At 38.9% G+C, this 24,803-nt stretch overlaps 1 protein-coding gene across 3 annotated transcripts; it reads left to right on the top strand.

The window, feature by feature from the left end:
• Nucleotides 1–1,858: 1,858 nt before the first annotated feature.
• On the top strand, nt 1,859–22,827 carry ascc1 (activating signal cointegrator 1 complex subunit 1). Of its 3 annotated transcripts, none has more exons than XM_055004746.1 (10): nt 1,859–2,057; nt 3,508–3,607; nt 3,732–3,829; nt 3,915–4,093; nt 4,219–4,352; nt 5,462–5,581; nt 5,702–5,826; nt 6,456–6,529; nt 8,170–8,314; nt 22,582–22,827. In XM_055004746.1, exons 1-9 carry the CDS (start codon nt 1,913–1,915, stop codon nt 8,284–8,286), a joined length of 1,092 nt encoding a protein of 363 aa, XP_054860721.1. In that variant the 5' UTR covers nt 1,859–1,912; the 3' UTR covers nt 8,287–8,314; nt 22,582–22,827. The 3 variants fall into 3 exon arrangements, with proteins under 3 accessions (XP_054860721.1, XP_035803694.1, XP_023125211.1); XM_035947801.2 differs by lacking the exon at nt 22,582–22,827 and adding an exon at nt 17,382–17,626 and having other exon boundaries at nt 1,861–2,057; XM_023269443.3 differs by lacking the exons at nt 1,859–2,057; nt 22,582–22,827 and adding exons at nt 2,514–2,834; nt 17,382–17,626.
• The last annotated feature ends 1,976 nt before the right edge of the window (nt 22,828–24,803 follow it).

The raw sequence follows: 24,803 nt of genomic DNA, 5'->3' as shown, positions 1-24,803 counted from the left end.
GTTTAACCTGTTTCAGTGTTGAGGCAACCTGGTAGCTGAATACAGACTCGCATAAAAATCTGTCAGAGCCGTCTAAAAAGAAAAAGAAAATTACGGAGAAGTTAAATATTGTATTTTTATTTGTTTAAAAGACACACACCAAGGTAATAGAAAAGGTTAAAATAGAGCTTTCAAGGTATACCTGGAAAAGAAGTTCAGTTTCTAAGCATCATATATATGGAACATTGACAGTTTTGAAATATTTTAAGGACTAACTGCACAAAAACAAGAAAAAAAAGGAAACAGCTTCAGATGTTCTGGAGCACTACACTCCTATTCATCACTGTGTTTGCTGTTTCTAACATTGTGCAGCACTCAAGTACATGCTTTTATATCAAAACCAACTTAACCACAATAATCAATGTATTTGGAGTTGGACTGATGCCAAAGAATGAGTAAACAACCATAAACAAATCCTATGTAGAGAGGTTTGAAGAGCTGAAGGCTGCTGGATAACAACTAGGACTGAACAATCAGCAACTAGCAAATTAGAAAAGTTGTAAATTAGGATATATGCTAAGCAGCACGTCTAATTACAAATTCATGCTGTTCTTGTGTGAGTGACGCTTGTGATAACATTTCACATGGCAATGCTCCAACACATGGTTCAAATCTATAACACAGTGAATAATTAACTGATTTTAACTGGAAGCACTGATCACAAATTAGACATTTTGCCCAAACAACTGATTCAGTCTTGATAGAAATCCTGTGATGAGAAAGACTTGCCAATATCAAGACACTGGTTAAAAACAGATAGTTAGCGCATTATGGGAATAGTAGGAGGCAAACAAGAGAAGACACAAGCTTTATGTAGCTTCAGATAACTCATTTAGTCATAGTTTTTACATGTGAGACTTTTGTGCTGATGAGAGACCGAACATGTTTTATGACACACAAGCTAAAAAAAATCTGTCAAGTCATTTGACAACATGCAAACTGTTCTGCAGACATTTTCACCTTCCTTAAAAGTGGAAAGGAGAAATGCTATGTCTGTTGCACAATAACAAAGATATTTAAAGACCCCTCTGGTGACAACCCTGCATTTTTTTCCTTGTTCATGTGTCCATATGATGATTTTATATGGTAGAAGGAATATCATGAGCAAAACAGACATAGCTGAACATTTCCACCTTGGAACTTGGTAGTAAACTTGGGTGGGACTATAAAGTATAAATAAATAAAGTATAAATATTCTTCTCCAGAATCAGTTTACGGTTCAAACATGTATGGCCAAACTACTCCAAAAATCACAACTTGCTATTATGTACTGCAGTGTTTGAGCACAGATGTAGGTAAGCTGGTGTGCTGGAGCTGCAGCAAAGGGGGCTCAGTGTGTAGAAGAAGAGGCAGTGATTGACACAATGCTTGAGTTAGATCTGAGCCATTTTATATCAGGAACTGATTATTTTCATGGGGAAAATAACATCTAAATATGTCACTTTGACATCCACAGTTTTTTAAGGGAGACTTTAACTAGGTGTGTTTGTTTCTTAATAAAAAATCAAGATGGCAGCCTGATCGGAAATTATGTAAAGTGCAATGCAAACACTGATGTCTTGTTATAAATAAAAACGTCTGCCACTTTTGTTGGTTTAAACAATTTGGAAAATATGCTAAGAGGTCTTTATTGTGCAGATGAGAGGCACAATGTATCTGTCCCATTGCTTCTTCAGTGGTTATGACTGAATGAATGATGAAAAGTAACGTACATTGTGTTGATAAATACTCCCACTGTATGTTTCCTAATCCCCTGCTTTTCAGGGAGCTCAGAGACGACTACTAACAGGTGCCTTTAGCTGTGTTTTTCCTCTTACCTTCCATCATTTCACCTGCACCTTTAGGATATGTGTACAGGACTTTCCTCGGGGGGATGAGCTCTGAAGCACTGAACCCAGAACCAGTCACTGAACTGCCGCTAACTCCTCCCGCAGAAGACGACGAAGAAGACGCTGCCATTGCCTTGGGAAACTTTAAAACACACAGAGAGAAACACAACAGCTGTCATTACACCAGCGGTAATATGTTAAACAAGAGTACAGCACGTTTAATGAGTCAAGAAGGCAGTTAACTTAAACTAAAAACCAGCGAACAAATGCTACGTTAGTAGGTTTCTACATTTCCAGATACTCTGATAGCAAGCTATCAACTGCTCTACTAGCTGGCTAGCAAGGAAGCTAACTGTCCTGTTGACAGAAGACAACCGCCCGCCATTAATGTTAATTTATACAATATAATACAAATGTGCCTGTTTTTATTAAACAGTACAGCTTACCGTCGGTGTCCCAGTAAAACTACAGCGACTTTATATCCACGCAGTTGACTCTTGTTTAGATGTCTTAGCACTAGTTTACGACAACGAAGAGCGTTTTACGTTTGAAGCACGCCGTTAGATTTCACGGTCATCTGGAATGCCTCCTCTGTCGCCCAGCTGTCGTAAAGTTTCTTTGGTGGATATCTATGGATCTACCCCATTGACGTCTGACAAATACGTGTCGTAAAGCAAGGAAGCAGACGCAAGAAGTCAACTAAGTAGTGAGTTATCAGCAGCTAGCTAGGTAAATAAGTTTTAAAAGAAAAAGTAAGCTAATTTACACCATTGTTGTGTAGCTAGTTGCTAGTGTATTGTCTGTTTGTATTGTCAGGTTAGCACAGGTGTTGCTAACGTTTGCTAGTTTACAGTATGGACGTGTTACGTCCAACTCTTATCAATATAAATGGAAGGATGTACCGTAGGAATGTAATTAAGGAAGAACATTATGAAGAAGAAGATTGCTCTTACATGGGACCAACAGGTACGTAGTAACAGCTAATATAGATAATTATATGCTATCAGACTGTAGCCACAATGGCTTTAATAAACCATAACAGGGTATCTGCAGGGCATTAAAAACATTAATAGTCATTAAATTGATTTTGCGAAAATTAAGGCCTTAAACGGCATTAAAAATCATTAAATTTGATTCTCAGTGGCATTAAAAATTCTTTCTGCAGTTTTCAAGAAAAATATTTGACTATAATAATATATAATTATGGACTGCGATTCGTCAGATAAGTGCATCTGCGTAAACATCCCGAAGCATTGCGATAATTGTTCCGGCCGGTTGGGTACAATTGCCAAAAACTGCATTCTCTTAAAGTGGCCGGCAGGCTGGACCAGGTGGAGGAGAGCTGGGAAATGGGGAAACGCAAATTCCAGCAAAAATGGCTAGAAAACATGGATTTCAGAGAATGACTGCAGCCTGTGGGTGGTCAGGGGTGGTTTCTGGATTCAGAAATAGTGAAATGTAGGGACAGTTTTCAAATAAAAATCATCTTTTACAAAAAAACAAACCCGTGTAATTTGTTGAGTTCATGGTTGTAGCATTAAAATTTTTACAGTATAGCATTAAAATGGCATTAAATAGCATTAAATTTGACTGGCTGATTTCTTCAGAAACCCTGAATAATATATTGGTTTGTTTCTAGAGAGTGAAGATGTAGCAGACGAAACCTGTGACACCCACTTCATTGAACAGACAGATAAAGGTTACCGCTGTGCCATTGACGTCCCAAGCGTTCTTTACAAGTGAGTAATTTCAAAAAAACACGTTTAGGTTGTTCTCTATCTTCCTCAGCCTGAAAATAGTAAGGGGTTTTGTTTCCAAGCTGCATAATGTGTGTCTATGTTTGTTTTCATCATTGTTTTGCAGATATATCATTGGGAAAAAAGGAGAAACACGCAAACGTCTGGAGTTTGACACAAAGACGTCTATCAGTATCCCAAAACAAGGAGTGGAAGGACAGATTGGTGAGGATTAAAAGCAGATCTGCTTGCTTAAATGCTGATCAGAGAGCAAAAGAGTTTCAGTTCACTTTCTTCCTTTGCTTGGCAGTTATCACAGGTTCCTACAAATCTGCAGTTTCATCTGCAGTCACTCGAGTTGAGGTCCTCGTGGAGAATTTCCGGAAAAAGCAGCCTTTCACGCACTTCCTTTCATTCCCGCTGAATGATTCCAAAATTCAAGAGGGATTCCTGACATTTAAAGATGAGGTGTTGCAGCAATGTTCACAGGTACTGCAGAGGGAAATTATGAATGGAAATGACGAGAGGCGATGGTGGCTTTGTATTGTTTAAGGTAGGCACTTGTCTTCAATAATAAATTCTGTATTTACAATTTGTCGCCGCTCTATGTGCAGGATCACGGAGTAGAGGGAAGCATCTTTCAAAACCCTGCAAAGCTGCACTTGACAATCGGTACCCTGGCTCTACTGAATGACATGGAAGTGAGGAAAGCATGTGAACATCTCCAAGAGTGTGAAAAGTTCATCAGGTAGCAGCTGACTGCTTCAAAGAGTAAATCTGTTATTCTGTAGCTGTCTTATCAACAAAGCCCATGAAAAACAACCATAAATTGATCCTACTGACTAGTGTGGCTCATCAGTGATAACAGTAATGGTTGAGATATTTGTTTATTGCGATCGATGTTCTCTGTGTAGTTTACTTGTAGTTAGTTTGAAAATGACCAATAACAAATCAGTATTTATATCAGCTTGACTAATTCTTAAAAAAGTATAATGCTTGCTGTTTTAGGGAATTATTTACCTTTTTTTTAATCATTAAACTATACACTAATGAGCAAAAGCCCAATGACTACTCACAAATGAAGCAAATAACCTTGATTATCTCATACAAATAGAACATGTTAAGGTCTGGGATATAATGGACTGTAAGTGAACAGTCATTTCTCAAACTCTATATAATGGATTTCGTGAGCAGCTTTGACAAACTGGCCAAGCTGTGAACAGAGAAAGGAGCTGGTGCACCACTGAAAAAGCAAGGACAGTGGTCTGAGAGGAGACCAACCAGAATCTGGCAACAGGCTGTTGGGGAATATGCTGAACAAGTTGATGTCTCTACCTTGAACCTTACACTGCTCAAAGAATGTGCTCCTAATGTCCTGTTGCCACATACCACAGGGCACTTTCAGAGGTTGCTAAGAGCACATCTCTTGACAGGCTGGAGCTCTTTTTGCTTCATGTAAAGGACAAAAAGAACGTATCTGCGCATATATGTGAGCTGATTTTACATCCTTAGCATTAATAAATGTCTAGACTGCAGATTATTGCATCATTGGCTTGGTTTATTCATGATATTTGCCACCAATATAAATGATCTCCAGCCTCATCTTTTATTGAGTGAACTTGTGCCATTTTACATTTTAAAGGTTAGATATGACATGATTTCTAGATTTGAGGGAAATTATACTTTATAGTCAGAGTCTGTTGGAATGTATCTTGGGTCGCGAGCCAGCAATTTTTCTCACACACAAAAATACAAATGGACAACTGCTGTGCTCTCATTCATATCGCTTAACAATTAACATCTTTAATGTAAAAGACACTAAAATACATAGATCTGCTTTGTGTCATCTACCATCAGGGACATTACTGGAGGAAAACCTCTGCCACTGGAGGTGACGGGTGTAGAGTACATGAATGATGATCCAGCCATGGTGGACGTCCTGTATGCCAAAGTCAATGTCAAAGACGGATCTGATAAGTAAGCATGTCAATGAAAATGGAATACATTTCAAAACCTGAATCATCAATTTTCTCAAAGTTTTATTTGTGGCGATTTTCTGTTTGACATCTGTATTATTTGAATATTACCACCCTTTAGGCTGCAGGTGATTGCAGATCGACTGGTGGAGCATTTTGTCTCTGCAGGGCTGATGATTAGAGAGTGGGACAGAGTGAAGCTGCACGGCACCGTGATGAACACTCTGTTCAGAAAGGACTCCACAGGTAAAGACACCACACACACATAACAGCCTAACAAGCACGAACACAAGGAGGAGACGTTATTGACCTGCTGAGAGCGCAGTGGTAGCTGCTGCACAGAACATATTTGCCAGTGTCCTCTTATTATCTTTTGGCTTGGACTGGAGCTGCAGTGACGCCAAAGCTGAATCTTGAACAATTGCGACAACAAATTTGTGCGGCGAGGAATCAGGGAGGTAGTTCTCTGTTTGGCCACAGCTCTGTTTACGTGCACCAGGCCGTGTGTTTTCCAAGTACTCTGACAATGGCCTCATTCATTTGGGGACATGGATCAAGTCCAGCAGCAGCTCTCAAATTTGTACTGAGCTGACCAACAACACAGCACAAGCGAGGGGCCGTGCCACTGCTGACCATGTTTACCACCATGTGGACAAGCCCTATTAACATTCAGTGTGTTTTTCTCCTCCTTTGCTTCTATTTCACAAACACATTTTACAACCTAAATGACCTTGACTCTCACCATACTATCGTACTACAACCGAAGCAGCAAGTAAACCTGTCTATTTGACCACTGATATCTTATCTGTGTTTTTGTCGCTCTGTGTTACATTGTTCAATTTGTCTTCGTCTTTGTCGCTCTGGTGTTTTTCCAGTTGAAGACACGGGCGGGACCGGAAGACAAGCCACGAGTGAAAGGGAGGCTTTTGATGCCAGAAACATATTAAAGGTTAGAGGAAATTTACAGCTGCTGAACTACATCCAGACTTGAACTCACTACTTGACTGCTGTTAATACAATATTGTAGTTACATAAGAAGACTCCTAAATAGGGTAGACCATAACATAATATACACCTGCTTCAAACCTCTGTTGTGTACACAGCCTGTCTAAAAGCCTAACTCTTAGATGTCTAATCTAAAATTGGAAGAAAAAAAAGGGCAGTGCTTACTATAAAATAAGTTTCTTAAAATCTAAACTGTATAAAGAAACTAACTAGATCTTGATTATTCTAATTAGGCACCTGCAGCAGTATTGTACCATTCAGCTGTTGCAGCGTACTGTATTTCAGATTTCCAACTATGGGTAACATTTCCACCACACTTAGAGTCCCATGAGATTGCCATTTAATAAGTGCTTAAATAGAGAGATTTAGGTCTTTGGGTGGAACAGCACACAAACGTGCACGAACGATAATCAGGTTAATTTTGGTGCCGATTCACTTCTGTCGTTGTTGATTTCAGACTGGCACTAAGTGATTATGTTCCCAGATTAGCAGCGGTGTGAAATAAGTAATTAAATTTTAAACCACTTGATCTCCTTAAAAGCCACGGATTTCAAGTCAGAGACGTGTTTGTTTATGATTTTACTGTCTGTCTTGTGCTAGTGCAGGGTAAAAGGCTCATTCCTTCTGGTTGGTTATGAACCTGTTCTGTAAGAGTGTGTTGTTCTATTTTGGCTGAAATATCTATACAGGCCTTTTTTTTACAGCAGATTTCTTGACTTGTCATAGTAGAAAAAACACAGGATTTACTAATAACTTAAAATACTCCAGTTCTGATGTAGCTGTAGTGAATTCAGACATTATTAGTAGTATTCAAGTCTGTGCTTTTCCTAATGTGATTTATCAAAATGTCAATGAAAAAGGCCTTTTGTGTGTGTTTTTGTCCAATGTAGCTTGAGACAGACAACGTTGCATAACAGAAATTTCATTTAAATGTGGTAGGAATTGATCCAAAAATAGTCTGGAATACCTGCTGCATTTGAACAGTAGGGAGACTGATCTGGTAATAACTGTAAAATCTATGTTTTTCACTATAGACTTCTATTTAGAGTGGATATGAGCCATATAAAATGTCAGAATTATGATTAATTTCCTATTATTTTTACTTGCATAAAATGCTAAAATGTAGGGTGTTATCTTATAGAACACATAAGAGTGCATTGCTTAGGATTGTATTGGCTCAACGTGTTATTGTGGGAGAACAAGAATACACCTGTATAACACTGATAAACATTTTTTTGAAGTCACACTAATAAATCTTCCAGGTGCTGCTTTTTTACGAGTGACATCTGAAAGGCAACACCAATTTTCAGTGGCGATAAAAAGCTGATGGCAGAGAACGTCTTTGCTTGAATAGCAATATTGTATTGATTTTTTTTGTCTGAGAATGACACAAAGGTGCCAGCCAAATGCTTAGTTGCCTGTAACTATGGTAACACCATGTTTCTGAGAGGCAGCGTAAGTAATTTTGACTTTACAGCATCAGTGCTGATTTTGTTAAATCACTCATCTGGTGCGCTACTTTGTTTTTAGGAAGGTGCATTGAATTACCTGTTTAAATTTACAGAATTGCTGTTTTCTTTACAGAAATTTGGTACCTACTGTTTTGGAGGGTTTGAGCTGAACACTGTTCTGCTGTCCCAGAGATATTCAACAGACTGCACTGGATACTACAGCTCTGCAGGGAGCATCAACTTCTCTTGAGCCTCAGTGGGACTGCACTGATTCTGAGGTGGGAAATTAATAAGGAAGTAGTTTCTGTCTTAGAGCATTGCAGCAGTTTCGATCGGGTTTGTCCAGTAGGTGGCAGCATAGTTCTGTTGACTTGTTTCGCCTGTGTCTGAATCATATTCATTGCTTTCTGAAACCCCTCAGGAACATTTTATATGAAAAACTAAAATGATCAGAATGTTTGAAATTTCAGACTCAAGCTCTTTCAAAAAGATGAAACATGCATGCAAATCCATTCTAAGATACTCTAGGCAGTCACATTTCTGTTTTTGTACTTCAGTCTCCAAACAGTTGATTCTCTTCAGGAAATGTGAGTCAAACATCAAAGTCAGCGACACAAAATAACTTTTAATGGAACAGGCAATCAAAAGAGCAACATGTGAAAAGCTAGAATTTCCACTGAAAACTTTACTCCAACCGTACTCATAAATACTTTGTCTTGATTATGAAAATGGAATGAGTTTACATTTGCAAGCTTAGGGATTTGTTGCTGACAATTGAAAGATTTTGTTTGATGGGAATCATGGTTGGATAATTTTACTTCTCTCAGAGGAGGAAAAGATTATTGACGCTGGGTCATGTTGATGTCAGTGTCAAATCTTTTTATAGAGATGCATACATTATATAATAAGTGACATTATGTTGACTACAGAAAAGTACGTTCACCCATGACCGAACAATTCCATTTAATTAGATTTTTTTTTACTTTATACTTCCATTACATTATATTTCAGAGGAAAATATTATACTTTTTATTCCACTACATTCATCTAACAATTATACTTTAGCTTGTAGATTAAGATTTTACATACATGTGATTACTTTATACAATATTGTATATTGCTTAAGGTGAAAAAATGTTTACAGGATGACACCATAGCTGTTTTGCAGCATACTATGTGGCCACAAAGTCACAGATTTGATACCTTTACTGCAAGTCCACTGCCCTCTTTCCCACATTCCTAATCTCTCTCTGCTGTATCTATTGAATAAAGGTGAAAATAAAATAAGTTTAAAAAAAAAAAAGAAACCAAACACCTTTAAATACAGTCAGAAGTAGCGTTACGTCAGTAAAATGCTGCTTATATGTTAATGCACGATTCATAATAACTCAAATATAATCCATTTAATAGTTCAGCACTTTAAAGAGTGGCTTTTTACACAATGATTAGTTTTACTTTTAATTCTTTAGGTACATTTTGCTGGCAATGCTTTAGTATTGTCACTTAAGTAACATTTTGAAGCCAGAACTTCTACTTGTAAGAGATTCATTTACTTTTACTGAAGTAAATGACTGCAAAATGTCTGCCTTTTGTCAACGTCCAAATACAGCGATCCCTGCAATCTTTTAAAAAAGAAATGGGAGGTATTGATGGCCATGTTTCTTTCCTGGAGCTGCCCATTCTTGTCAGACGATTGGCTGGTACATCTCATAAATGTTCGGGCTGCTCATAAAAATGTCAGTGTTGATGGCATGTGTTTAATTATTTAAAGAGTCTTCCTGCACCATCTCACCTGTCAACCGTAAGAGCTGGAACAGCCACCATTCTTTAGCCGATCCCAGCTGCTCTGTTTTGACGAAATAAGACTTTTATCAGGTGACTGTGCGACTTAAACTTGAACGATTTAGCAAATATGAAATTCACTGTAACTAATGGTGGCCAAAACAAATCTTGAGCCAAACCCGAAAGCTTTTCTCGTCGTTGAACCACTCTGGTCGAGTTTCACCGTTGCCTAGTCTCATCTTCGCACTGCAGGACGTCACAGCCAAGTATTTCATTTCATCTCACTGCCTCATGAATGTGTTAATGCATCACTGACATGATTTATTACACCGGTCTGTTTTTTTTCCCCTTTTTTTTTTTTTTTTTTTTTAAATCGGTGCCCTTCCCACACGAAGCACAACCTTGTTCCCACTCCCGTCTGTCGAGTGTGTCAGTGAATACAGACATCGGACACAGAGCCTGGCCACTTGCTCTTGCCGTCAGAGCTTTTTTTTTCAGCCTTCCCCTCAGCTGGCGACGCTCTCTGCTTGGCATTCAGGAGGGTGATCGCCAAGCGGCCAAAAGTTACACTGATGAAAACTGAGGGCGCTTTTTGTTTGTCAGCTCTGCTGTCCAGTGCTGTCCACCCTCCCATCTCAGCAGTGGCGTGATTTTTTTTTTCTCGCCCTGTTCTCCTGGAGCAATGTCTACAGACACCATTAGATATGGACATGCAAATTCTGTCATTGGAAAACAGCTAGCTAGCTGAGCTGTCCATGCATCAACTGTAGCCTTGTCTGGGCACAAAATGTATTTTTTCAGACTCGGGAAAGGGGCCTAATTATCCACGCCCGGTCCCCTGACAGTATGCTTGTTAGTGGGTCAGGAGTGCACGCCCAGCATAACACCACTCTCAGGTAATAGATACAGTGAGGATTCTGGGAATTGGCAGCACTATTGCTCATCAGCACACACAGAGAGAAAAAGTAAGAGAGACAGATGATTTGCAGTTTAATTAAATTCATTGAGACTGTGCATCAGTGTTTCTTTTGGCAGGGACATGATTAAGGATGTGTTGTGCAGATGTCCTCAGTAAATGATTGCACTAAAACACGTGAAGAAACATACGTCAACCAGAGACACGGACAGCAATTTTATTTATATGGCCATATGTCTAATTTGTTGCACAGATCAGGACCATATTGGGACAGGACAGGGCTGTGATGAAGGATTCTTTTTCAACAATCGACAATCATAGTTTCTTGACAAATTTACTAACTGTCTCTAAAAGGTCAGATAACATAGAAATATGGGTAACGTTTAAGTCCCCCAATGTAGTGCTTACAAGTAATATGCAGACATTTATTAAATGATTTATAATATATTATAATTCAGTTGCTGTAAGGACACTTAAGTGGTTATTTGTATCAGTATATGGTAATATTTAACAATTAGATGTCTTCATAGGCATTTAGAGTATTACCGCTGCTTCTTAATATAGTGTAATTTATCTATTGATAGTAGTATCGGTGCATAAGTGACTTAAAGTTGATTGCAAATTGATTATAAATGCAGGGGGACCTCGACTTATGTTAGAGTTCCGTTTCTAGGGCCTGATGTAAATCGATTTTCACCATAAGTTACAACTCGGGTGAAAATGTAAACCCAGCCGTTACGTACATTATGATATCGATCAGCGACCGGCCGATGTTTGTTGGTGTGTCGCCCTGTTCTGAGCATCTGAGCATTTTATCATATCTAATTTCATTTCCGTGGGTTCCTTTTTCTTCGAAGCTCTGCCATCAGAAGAGTCACTTACGCTTGGGAGCCATAAAGAAGAGCAAAAAGTTAGTGAATGTAGCACAATCCAAAGTGGCGTACAACCATTGAATGTAAACAAAACCGTCTGATAGCCACGTGACGATGTATTCATCTGCTCCGCTCGCCAACTAGTTTCACGTACCCAGTTCTGACGTAACAACGGAACGCCGTAGGTCGAGGACGTCGTAAACCGAGGACCCCCTGTACCTATCTTCCTATACACTATAGTGATCTAGACCCTCTGATAAATGTTTGTATGCATGCTATTCATCACTGCATATGAAGAGAATATAACATAACATGTTGCTGAAAATTATTAATTCAGTTACACGGAACCCAAGAAGATGTTTTTCAATCACATGATTTGTGTGAATAACAGATCAAAACCAAAAAATCTTTGATTGACATTGATAAAAGTAGCAAATTCTCACTCTTAAGAAGATGGCACCAACAACTCTTTGGCTGTTTGGTTGATAAATGACTCAGATTATGGTTATTTATACTGGACACATGATTCTTTTTTTACATTCTAGCAATGAGCATAAGTTTTTTTTTTTTACCTTGTTGGCTTGACCATATGGTGTTTTTTTATTTCTTGGATAAAAAAATATCATGAGCAAAAAAGCAGTCAAGGCCACCGCTGAGCTTTTTTACATTAACACTGCAGCATACTGCTGACAGTTTTAAAAGCACAGATCCAGACTTCCATGGTTTTATAAGTAACAAACCTCATGAACCAATCTTGCCAAGTTGCACGATGAGGCTTTCGTATAACTTTTCTTCTTCAGAATTGGTTTCTGCTTCCGGGTCCAGGTATGTCTGAATTACTCTAATGTTACAACTTGTTGTATTACGCAGAATAGTTTTACATCTGCACATTGAGGAGGAAGCAGCGGTTTAGAGTTACAGCTAAGACATTTTAAGGTGAAGTGATTTTTTTGAGGAGTAGAAAAAACATACATGTCATTTTTACACATAGAAATTTTTTTTTTTTTTTTGGGAGTTTAATCAATGATTGGAGAGAGACCTTTTAAACGCTGCCACTTATTTATACACTAATGACTACATATTTTTGCCTAATATGCTGTTAGTCCTTCGTGTGACACCAAAGCAGCTCTGACCTGTGGAGACATGGCCTCTACAGGACCCCTGAAGGTGTCCTGTGGTATCTGGCGCCGAGATGTTAGCAGAATACCCTTAAGTCGGATTAGACCAGTTGTTCCATCACATCCTGCTCTGATCACTGTCAGTAGTTTCCCACCACTGCTGACCAGGAGCATCCCACAATCCTCGCTGCTTCCGACATGCGTGACTCAAAGCCATTACGATTTGACCCTTGTCAAAGTCACTCAGGTCGTAACACCGGACTGTTCCTCCTGCATCCAACATGTTGATGCTGAAAATCACCTGTTCACTTAACATTCTATTACATCCAAGATATTGGCATGCTTTTTCCCATAATGTTTTGGCTCATCTGTGACTTGGACTGTCTCTGTAACAAAGCCATGTTGCTATGCATGTCTACGTGGGTGAGCTTGCTTACGCATTGCCCGACATACATACTTTTTCCCGTCCCTGCCACATCTCTCACCCTAATTAGTCATCTCTGTGATTCTGACACTGTGAATATCCAACCAGGCCCTTAAGAATTCAAAACTAGCCTCTGCCACTTCCAAGAAGCCTGATAAATGAGAGCCCCTTGTCTGTTTGTGTTACCAAGAATCTGCCACCCATTTCTGAAGATTTAACGAGACAGAGGCGCTGTACCTTAATTAAAATGTTAAACAGTTTGTCTGTGCAGGGACGTGTGCACGTGCTTGTGTGCATGCATCGACAAGTCAGATACCCTGTATGTTTAGAAGGGTGATAGACTACCCCCACTGAAAACGTGCCTTTGCAATGCCGAACCAGCTGATAAAAACTTATTTTCCAATCCATTTACTTTTTCCTTCATCTCTGTTAAAAGTGTAGGAAGAAAAAAGGTGTGATTTTACAAGAAGTGAAAGCAAAAGCAATCACCTCGATAAACCCCTATGACTCTGAACCCTTTTGTAATGAGAATTCATATCATGTTTGGTAGCTGAAGTCTTGGGTTATCGCGTTATTGTTTAGGCCTCCACCCAATTTGCATATTTAATTTCATGCCGGTTTTCAAAGTGGCTTTTTTTTTAATGCAAAAGCTGTTTTGAAATAATTGATCAATGTCAGTCTTTTTTTTTTTTTTTTTTTAGCACATTTTGTGTTTTTATATTCAGCACCACACCATGCAATTTTTCATAGTGTAATTAGAAATTAAGCTTTCTTTCGGGATTGATGGCATTAACATCTGCTGGGGAAAAACACATGATGTTTGACAGACTTGACATTTTAATACAGTAGATGTGTTTGATTTGCATGCTCAGAGTAACTAATAACATGCATGAAATCGATTAAGCGCCTAATTACTTTCTAAGGTCATGGTGAGTTTTACCTTAAAGCACGAATCCGGTCTGTTTAATGACATAAAATGTGTAAATCCAATTAACCGACACAACAAAGATCATTTGACGACAAGGACGCACAACGATGTCATTTCAGCAGGTAGTGTCCTATGCCTTATGTCATGTTTTCCCCCTAACAAGCCTGAATCTCAAGATTGTTTTAAGTTATTTGACTGATCAAACACACCTGTCCATGAGATACTGAAAGGTGCTCTATAAATGATTCTGCTAGACAAAATCTGGATCTTCCAAACTAAATATCGTTAGCGGTGAAATATGACAGTGCACCTTTTTTGACTGCTCTCTTACGCTGAATGTGACTCTCGGGTCGCATGTCAGCACAGTGTGAATTTCCCACTAATCACTCTGTCACTAATGTTCATAACAGGCCTTGATGGACAGCCAAGGCGAGAGTATTTGAAACATCTAATCTGTGTCTCCAGCGAGAAGGGAGGTGATCCCTGTGGCAGCTCTTTGTCATTCAGAGTGCTGAGTCTGGAGACTGCCTGCAGCTGTCCACGTCTGTTTACTGCTGGAGGCGTTCACACAGCGAGCACAGGCACAAAGCCGAGAGTGTTTGAACAGCGAGAAGTCATTCAGAGCTGCTGTTTACTTTATGTCACTTTGCACAATAAGAGTTTAAAAATAGGACACGCGAGAAATTGTCATTATCAGGTAGTGTCTGCTACGGTTTTGATCGCTGTCTAATGTGTGAAATGTCGGAAAATGCTGAAAATTACTTTAGAGTTGTCCTCAAATGGCATTTTATTGCTTGATAAACAGTCACAAAACCAAAATATGTTTAATTTATAGTGATGTAAAGTAGAAAAGCGAAAAATCCTCACAATGAGGAGGTGTGGCTGGTGAATGTTTAGCATTTTTGCTCTATAAATAGCTGAAATAATCTTCGGTCATTTCACTGCAGCTGACAAAGAAATGGTCAGGAATTTAATTAACCCTTTGATGCACAACATCAACCAAGATACACATATTCCATTGAATATGGGTCACTTTTGTCCCATGTTGTGCATCAAAGGGTTAAGGTGACATTTGCATATTATCGCCTTATTGAGACGCTGCGGTGAACGTGTTAGCAAACAGTTGCCAACATGCACATCCATCAGACACAGAGCTGCATTAGCATTCATTTGGATTCTGTTTGTGGCCACCTGATGAATGGAAGTCCAATATTTATTCTTCCTTTTGGCTTCTGCTGTTTAAATATCGCTTTAATTTTTCGCAGCCAATTTGTCTGCCAGCTTTTGGCGATGAGCACGTAGTGTACTGGCCCAATTTTGATGTTTTTTAAAGATGTCTGCATGTCGCACCTGGATAAAAGCAGCCACAGTGAACCAAAACCGTGAAGGTCATAGAACCAAAACAACAAGCTGAAATGGACTAAAATGTTCGATGGAGCTGAGTGGACCTCAGAGGTGTGTGATAATGTTGTATAAGTTAATCATCATAACACAAGCTGATGGTGATGATGAACACTGTAGTCGGTCGGTTTTGGTAGAAACACTGTTCCCTGTGCATCTTTTTGCAAAATGCAGCTGAAACAGGTGCTTCTCGGCTCAAAACCAGCAAGTACAAAAGTAGGTTGGAGCACACTGTTAAATAAATAGCCTATTATTATTGTGTAAACAGACTCACTCAATCAGTTTTCTGTTGATCAGTGTGTCATTTCAGCACTGACAGTGAAGGACGCTCATGGTGTGATCAATTTGAGTAAATATCTAGAATTACAGACTCCCTGCTGTAAACTCTCTCTGATCCACGGCTATAAATTGTTAAACAAATCCTCGCTTATATATAAATGTTTTATCGCTTATTTATGTTGCCGTGTGAAATCCCTTCATACAGCACTTTAATGCCGCTTCCTACGAGGAGTGAAGCTGATGGGGATTTGTCATTTATAGCGACTGGTGAGAGCTTTATAAAACACACTAAAAATAAATCATCTACTGAGAGTGAGGATGTCAAGAGATCAGAATATTAGCCGGCTTCTGCCTATTGTGTACATTTAATTGAAAAAGCTTCTGCACTCTCTTCCACCACTTCTGCTGCTGCCTGCAGTCTGAAACAGCAGCTTCAGTACTTGCCAAGGAAAGGCAAACTGCTGTCAGACTGCTCCCAACTAACTTTGCACTTTAATAGCTGTGTGACCCAGTTTGAATCCTATTGAATTAAATCTATACACATTTATAGCAGCTCCACTTACAGCTGTAAGTCACTTGAGATTACTTATTAAATGCCTCTCGATGTGGTTTATTCTCTCCTCCACTTTCCAAATAACTTCTTTTGATGGGATTTCCTATCCAGGAACTTGGTTTCAGGCTATACTGTGTTTGCTTCATGCATACTTTAGAGGGTTTGCGTACATAGAACAGGATGCGACTGCCTCACAAACAAGCATCTGTGGTAGCTTTTGTAAGAAAACAGGCTTTACTGCCGCAGTAATATTTTATTCTTTAATCCTTTCCCTTTAGGTGCCCTGTTTGCCTCTCTTATTGATTTAAACTGAATACATAACATAATTGTATGTGCAGATACATAAGGAAGAGAAAAAACACAAATCTCCTCATTCTCTTTTTCTTAAAATCTTGTATTTTTCACAGTTTTCTGACATTTTATAGACTATTCATCAAATAAACAATGTCATCAAACATCTAATTATAGGTGAAAATAAACCCCGAGATGCTTAAAACTGGTTCAAAAGAAAACAACATCAAAATTCTAAATAAAAGCTAAATAAAATAATGAAATAAAAAAAACATCATCAGCCTTTCAATTTTCTTTGTCCTCACCTACCTGAGGAGATTTCGACAGATTACCGACAGCCTCAGTTGCAGAACATTTTGTGACTAAGTGTGGAGCATGATTTTCTCCAAAATTAAACTCGGAATGCTTTGCTCCAAGCACAGTATCCACACAACTAATTAGGTGAGTTTACCATGAAAAGTAATAAGTAAAAATCCTTCAAATGTAAGTTAGTCTGTCCTACATTCTTTGTTTACTTAGTGCTACAGTTTAAACGTAGAGATTACTTTGACTGATGTTTGCTAGTAGCCTGTATTAAATTACTATAAGATAATAGTATGATTATTAAGTTGTTGTTTGCTTTTGTGTTGTCATTATGTTTGTGTAGTCCTGCTAGTTAAATCAGTCGCCTATGAGGATAGTTGGGATTGTGAGGAAATGTTAATTTTGGGGTTCGGGGGGTTGAAATATTCGGAACAACTTCTTTAACGTACAAATAATAATCACTGTGCATGTTTTGCAGGTCTTTGGATGGAGATTGATGTTGGCTCATGAACAAACTCTTTGCTGACAGATGGAAGACGAGGTCCCATCAGATTCGAACACGAATGGATTTGCAGCAAAACGCAATAACATCTGTTCCTGAATCTTTTGTTGAAATCAGTTGTAAAATTGGATTGTTTTTCCCCTTTCCTTCTGGCATGGTGTGCTACACTTCAACACTCTGTTTTTAATTTGTCAGGAATAAATAAATGTGTAACGCATCCACCCATGGCCTGTTGCAATTAATTCTTGTGTACCAGGAATTCCTGAAGTGATCCTTACGGCCTTGTTACATCATGAGAGAACATGTACAGCCGCGATAAGCAGCGACGCTCCTGTTGGGTCTTATGAGCTCTTTGTAAAACAGAAAAAGGCACGTGTTGTTTACATTTGTAGACGACAAATGTTTATTGATAAGAAAGCCTTCAAATTTTACTGTGTGCAATCTTGTCTGATGTTATTCAAATGACGCCTTCCGACCCTCTACACCTTTTGTGTAAACTGATTATGCTTGGTGAAGGATAGATAAGTTTTATCAACGTCTGCCTGGAGAGAAACAGGAGGAACTGATGGGATCAGTTAATCCCACAATTAAAAGCACTCTTCCACAGCATAACTCTGATATACAGAAGATGCTAAACAAGTCGCGGGGAGCTGCTTTCATGTTTAAGTATTAGACGATGCAAATCATGTTTTGATACGTCATACACAAGTAATGGCCAATAGAACTTAAAAATTATTCTTAAAGCCATTGTTCAAGTTGTATTCTAATAGCTTACAGACACATTAAAAAGCTTTAAAGTCTAGGGGGAATTTGTGCAGTGGAAGTGCTTTCTGCAAAAAGCACAAAACACAACCCAAACTGGATATGCCCCTCACCTCGGCTGCATCTTGAGATCCTGTCCATGAACATCAGGTTCAGGGGGAAACCTTGGCAGAGTCCAACACCCACCGGAAACATGTTTGGCTTTGTGCCGAGAATACAAGAATATGCAAAGGGAGGCAGCTACCAAATATAGCTTAAGACCAAACTTAGTTGTGTTTCTATGGTAACTAACACTGCAAACCAAACCTATGTCTGCAGCAGTTTAGTTTGAAAACATTGAAGAGAAACCTCCTTACCAATCAGCTGAGGGCTTAGTTTAGTTAAACTAAAAAATACAAACATTCTACTCATTGTCTTGCTTGTCTAGACTATATATACATAGAGCAGCAATGCATGTATTGAGCAGCTTTGGAAAGAAGAATGGGGTAAGATAGTGTACAAATGTGAAAAGCTGATTGAGACGTACTCACAGAAGCTCAGTTCTGTAATTGCAGCCAAAGGTGCACCTACAAAATGACTTAAAGTGCATTAATACTAAGGCAAATGCTTATTTTACATTTTATACCTTTAATTAACTGACATTACTTTGTAGATATAGATTTTCTTTGACATGAAAGAGTCTGTGGTTTTTAAGTCTAGGCAAAAAAAAAAAAATATACTGACTGATTGAATGTTGAAAAGCGACAAAAGGTTAAAATTTCATTTGACATCACATCTCTCAGTCACAGAGTGGCTGTTAGAGTCTCATAAGAGCATGACACCTGTAATGTGAACGCTAACAAGGTAATCTGAAGTGTTAAAATGTGGCTTAATTGCGTGGCATCTGGGTTATTTAGCATCATCAGGATCAAAAGGCAAAACGGTTACAAGCAGAAAATGCAAATTTTCCATTTAGTGTTCATTTTAAAAAAAAAGATGGATTGCCCGTTCACAACTGAAATTAATAATTTGGTTAAAAAAATCAGACAATTCAGTGATATCAGTGAAGCAAAAGCACTTGTGGTCACTGTGCTGCCACTTCAGATACTGATGGAGCAGAATAAGAGCCCTGTGCAATTAAGAAAAGGGTCCTCTGAGTCTCCTCATCCCTAAAACCTGCCAAGTGAAGTGATAAACAGCTCGGAGTCTCTCATCAACGTGTTTTCTGTTTGCTTTTGTGGTTTTTGCACATGTAGGATTCCCTCCACAGTCTTCCTCTGCCATGTTCCAGAGAGAGAGGTTTCCCAGTAACATCTCAACTCTGAAAAAAAATCTTTAAAAGCTAATGGTGCGAAGCCGAACAGAGTCTTTAAATGCGTCTAAGTGACCCAGTTCAGCAGTGTGACCATTAATCTGCTGCATGTCTGCCTCGATCGTGACTAATGACCACCTCTTGATTAACACATCATGTCCAGCGCCTTGTATTCCTGATGTGCACAGCTGGCCGGCGCTGTGGGATGTTTCTCCCGTTGCCCTTGTTTCCTGATTCTGGAGCTGTGCACAGTCAGGAAAGCCTGCAAATGCCACATCAACTGTTTTGATGCCAATGTCAGAGTCGGTTTGGCCAGCTAAGCACCGTCACAGAAATGTGATCCTGCCCCTGGCTACTCAGCCTTGGCCAATATTGGTAACCTTAAACTTAAATGAATCTGAGCAGAGGGCTGGATTAAGTTTATCTGTATGGGGATGAAATACAGAGCGAAGGAGAGAGGGCACTGAGAGTTTAGGGAGCAGCAGGAATAACGTGGGCAGACTTAAAATGATGTGCAGGTGCAGCAAATCTCTGTGGCTCATGAACTGTGGAGAAAAAGCTGGAAGGTAACACGTTTTTTACTTGGTCTTGCCCGCAATCTGTCTTTACAGCATCATTTTGTGCAGACATTTATTGCTCCAATCAATGAAAGATTGTTTTGAATTCTGGTTTAAGTCTCGAGGCTTCAATATTTAATAGGATTCTGTTGTGCAGATATACAAGGAAATATGTGAACGGACAAGACAAGAATTAGACATGAGTTCTACATTTGATGTTCTGCTGGAGTTAGAAGTACGGTTACAATGATTGGTTATCGTCGATTTCCTATTTAATCTACTTATATATTCAGCTGCAAGAAATCTTGGAAATGTCTCTTGAGTGAAAGATGGTACTCCTTTAGAAAAACTGACTTTCCTCATTCACGAAAATACCAGGATGCATCGAGATATGGAAACCACCACTGCGTATACGACGTCTGTGTATGCAGTACTGTGTGTGATACATCCATGTTTATTTACCAGACAATAAAATAGTATTTTCAAAGACTTAAGAGTGTGGTTATGCCTGGATTACCAACCAGACAAAGTGTTCAACTGCACCTAAAAGGTCTAGGCATATTCTGTTTGCACTGGTTTACACTAATTCTTCTCTTAGATTGCTTTGTAATGTCAAGTAAAGTCAAATTTATTCATGAAGCACATTTAAAGACAGCAGGAGTTGAACCAAAGTGCTAAAAACAATGACTAAAAGATACTTCTGAATAAAAAGACATTCATGTAATAAAAATAAAATATAGAACACAATCAGGGATTAAGTGAGGGTGTCAAATTTGACTTGGATTGAATGCCAAAAAGAAGAGGTGGGCCTTAGTGGGGACTTAAAAGTTTGTGAAGTCTGAGTAATTCTCACATGAAAAGGCAAAGTGTCCCACAGACTAGATGCAGCCACTGTGAAGATTCAATCGCCTCTAATTTTTTGGCTTAAATCTCAGAACATCCAAGAGTTTTGTCGACCTCTAACTGGGTTTTGATGATATACTGTAAGAACTCTGCTAAATAAGGTAGCGCCGGCCCATTTAAAACTTTATCAACAAACAAGAAAATGTTCAAATCAATCTGACTGGAAGTTTGTGGAGAGAAGCCAGTGCTGCATTTTGTAGCCTACCTGCTGCAGATTCTGAGGATACAAATGCTCTGCACCCACATACAAAGAATTACAAAAGTCCAACAGAGTGGTAATAAAGCAAAGAATACATTTTTCAGTGTCTGGGGCAGAAATAAGCCTTTACTTTGGCTAAAAGTCTTGAATGAAAAAAGCTGGTTTCGACCTCTGATCTATCAAATTTGAAGGATCTTTCTAAGAACTCTCCAAGGTTTTTCACAGAATATCGATTGCATGCAGCCATGTGTGCTACTGAAGCACAGGATGAATTCATAATAGAGTAGTTGGGATGTTTTGGAAAATATGCTTGTTCACTTTCTGTCAGAGAGCATTTGTAGATTAATTATACACAGCCAGCTGCCTCTTAGCTTAGCTTAGCATAAGACTGAAAACAGAGAGAAACAGCTAGCTTGGTACTGTTGGATAGCAGCAAAATATTCATATTATTAGTATTATTATTAGCATCTCTACAGCTCATAATTTAATGTTACACAGGACATATTAAAAAAAATCACATTGTGCTTTTAGAAAATATGAATAATCAGTGAATCAAGATAATAATCAGCAGATCTATAATGAAAATGTGTGTTATTTGCAGGATTCCTGGTTGATCTTGGTGGACTTTTTTTTAAAATGCAATGACATGTTAAATATGAATATTAAATAAAAGTTGAGTGTTGCATTGGATTATTTAATTCTACAAACTTCAAAGTGCTGTAGAGGAATGTGATATAGATTGTGGGAGTCTAATTTTACTGCCTCACTAGTCTAGATGGTGATTCCAAATTAATATTTAAGATCTGCTCATTAATACAGTGAGCACAAATCTCATGATAAAGGTTATTTCCAGATCCTTGTGCAGGCCAATCTGAGAAAAAAGTCAAATTTCACACTAAGACCTCTGATGAGTCACCCTCACATTCTCTGCTCGTGCTGCTAATGAACAAATTAGGAATGAAATGGAACTAATTTTAAGCTAAATTGAACCTCATTTGCCTTTAGGCCCCTTAGGAGTCTCCTAGTGACCGTTAGCGGTCCGGGGGAGCCCAGTTTGGGCACCGCTTCCTCCTTATGATGGTAACTCAATTGCAGCAATTTTCCTAACACATCACCTTGAATTGAGCTGCTCATTTCACTGCCTGGCTTGGACCTCAGTTCAGCCTTATTAGTGTACATGTTAGACAAAAAAAAGAGAATTTTTTCAATGAATAAAATCTGATTGATCATGGGGATGACAATAAACATCTGTTCCACTTGTGTGATTCATGTGCAGTGTCTGAATTATGTGTGGGGGGCTGCTTTAAAACAGAAAAAAGACACGAAAACAATAAGTGAGCAGAAATAAATGATTAGTGCAGGATCTAATCTCTCCTTTAACTACCTCCCTCCCTCTCTGTCTCCCTCTCCTCCTCCTCTCTCTCTCTCTCTCTCTCTCTCTCTCTCTCTCTCATTTCCATTCAGTCTGTTGAGGCAGCAGCAGCAGCAACAGCAGTGTTGTATGTGGATCATTGGCCAGAGGACAGCAGCAGCAGCAGCAGGAGGATACATCCCAGAACCAAACTGCCTGAGCAACATGGTCGTTGTGAGGATCGCGGCTTGCCTGTGTCTGCTGGTGGGCGTTTCGCTCCAGGTGGACGTGAAAAGTGGCAAAGAGGCAGGAAAAGCCGGGAATTTCATGGAAGATGAGCAATGGCTGTCCACCATCTCCCAGTACAGCCGGAAGATCAAGCACTGGAATCGCTTCAGAGACGTGAGTTGGTGTATTTTAGTGCAATTATATATAGATCCGATTCTCTCGGTGTGCTGTTCTGAGATGCGCCCTGTGGAGGAGACGCAGGCTGCTTGCTGAGGTGTGTTTGGGTTATTTTTGCGCACAGTTAACTGTCAGCCTGGAGTGCACACACGCGCAGTTTCGGCAGTTTGCGCAAGAGAAATACTACTTAAAAAGATGGAAATATGACTGCACTTCACATTTACAGATCCGAATTAATGCGCGTGAGTGCGTGCTCGTGCAGCATGGAAAGATTGATAAATGATTTTTTTCTCTCCAGTTTTGGAAAGGTGCCTCATTTTGACAAATTTCACTCATTCGTCACAGCCGAAACTGCCAAACAGGTTAGTGTTGTGATGCGTTTCCCTGATTAAAATGATTACTTTAATCTTTCTTATGTGAAAGTGAATGCAGCATGAAGTCTCACATTTCCATTTCCAAGCTCCTTCTGAGGTATCTGTGATATTCCCAAACAGTGTCGTTATTCCTCAGCTCCCACTGATCCGTCATATTGCACATTAAATATAGGGTTCACAGCTAGGAGGGCTTTTATACTGAAAGGACCAACAGCAAGACTTTAGTTGTGTGTTCAATAAATCATAAATATCAAAAGTGGAGTGTAAGGAAACTAGTGTTTCTTATTCTCATGTGGATCTTTTGTTCGTGGCCTGTGCATGGACAGCTTTGTTTATTCTGTTTAGTCAGTACAGATGGACTAGAAATGATCAAATTCCTAGTATGAATCTACTACTGACCTGAATTTAGTGTTATTACTGCTGAAAGTATTACATTAATGCACTAACTGTCTGTTTTTTTAAGCAAAATTGTCAGACATTTGCAAATTTGCTGCTTTTCTTTGACATATTCAGGAGAATACTTTGAGATTTTAGAGTTTGAATAAAATATCACCTTGGAGTCTGACAGATGTTCTTGAGGAGTATTTAGCATTTTGTAGATAAACAGCTTAATCAGTTCATCAAGAATATAATTAGCAGATTTAGTTAGAATTTAATAAATGCTAAACACAAGGACTGTTTGCAGTCCTTAAGTAATAGAGTTAAATCTGTTAATCGAGTGCATTTAACCAGCCAGTCAGTCTACACTCCAGGTTACAGGTGAGTCTTCTATCATTGTACATCTTCTGTCATAGTACATCATGATATTGACATATTGTGACAAATAAAATCCTTTTGTGAAGCCATTTGAAGATAAAAAAAAAACCAATTAGATGGAGCTGTTTCTTTAAAGACCCCAATTTTTACCTTTGTAACATGTCCATATGATGTTTTTTATATATTAGAAGACATTTCATGAGTAAAATAAGCAGTCAGCACCATCTCTGATTCAGCATTTCCACCTGTAGCGTATCAGTGACCGTCCCAGGTTTCGTACGTAACAAACCGAGGAAACCAATCCTGCCAGGTTGTCAGTTGAGGTTTTCTGTGTCATTACTGTCCTTTAGAATCAGATTTCAGCTCTAACATACATGGCAGAGTTACTCCAATATTCCAACTTGCTATTGGGTATCAAAGAATAGTTTAAGAGTGTTTGAGCATAGATGAGCTGGTGTGCTCGAGTGGCAGTCTCATAGATCTACACAGAGTTGCATCGAACCCATTCTAAGGTAGAAAGGGATTATTTTCACCAGGAAAGAATTCAAAATTGTGATACACAGAGATTAGTTTTTTGGGGTTTCATCAATCATAACTTTAAATCCAGCAAATTGTGTACCTGATAAATCAAGGCTGCTCATCACAGCGGCGCAAATTCCAGTAAATCCAAACGCAACAAGCCACCCTGCTCATTCATTTGCACCGCTGCCTTGATACAAACAGAGATATTACAGGAAGCTCAGTGTAAACAGTGTCACAAACAGGTATGCACCAATCCACCTCTAATAGGATGAGAAATT

Source organism: Amphiprion ocellaris, chromosome 18 (assembly GCF_022539595.1).
Source record: "Amphiprion ocellaris isolate individual 3 ecotype Okinawa chromosome 18, ASM2253959v1, whole genome shotgun sequence".
In the NCBI taxonomy this organism is placed as follows: domain Eukaryota; kingdom Metazoa; phylum Chordata; class Actinopteri; family Pomacentridae; genus Amphiprion; species Amphiprion ocellaris.
Note: the sequence above shows the minus strand (reverse complement) of the source record. Positions and strands in the feature narration are given on the sequence as shown.

Coding starts and splice junctions, on each gene's coding strand:
- ascc1 (XM_055004746.1), top strand. CDS start 1,913: ATGAGCTCTGAAGCACTGAACCCAGAACCAGTCACTGAACTGCCGCTA. Junction 4,094..4,218: donor TGTTGCAGCAATGTTCACAG/GTACTGCAGAGG, acceptor CTCTATGTGCAG/GATCACGGAGTAGAGGGAAG. Junction 5,582..5,701: donor GTCAAAGACGGATCTGATAA/GTAAGCATGTCA, acceptor ACCACCCTTTAG/GCTGCAGGTGATTGCAGATC.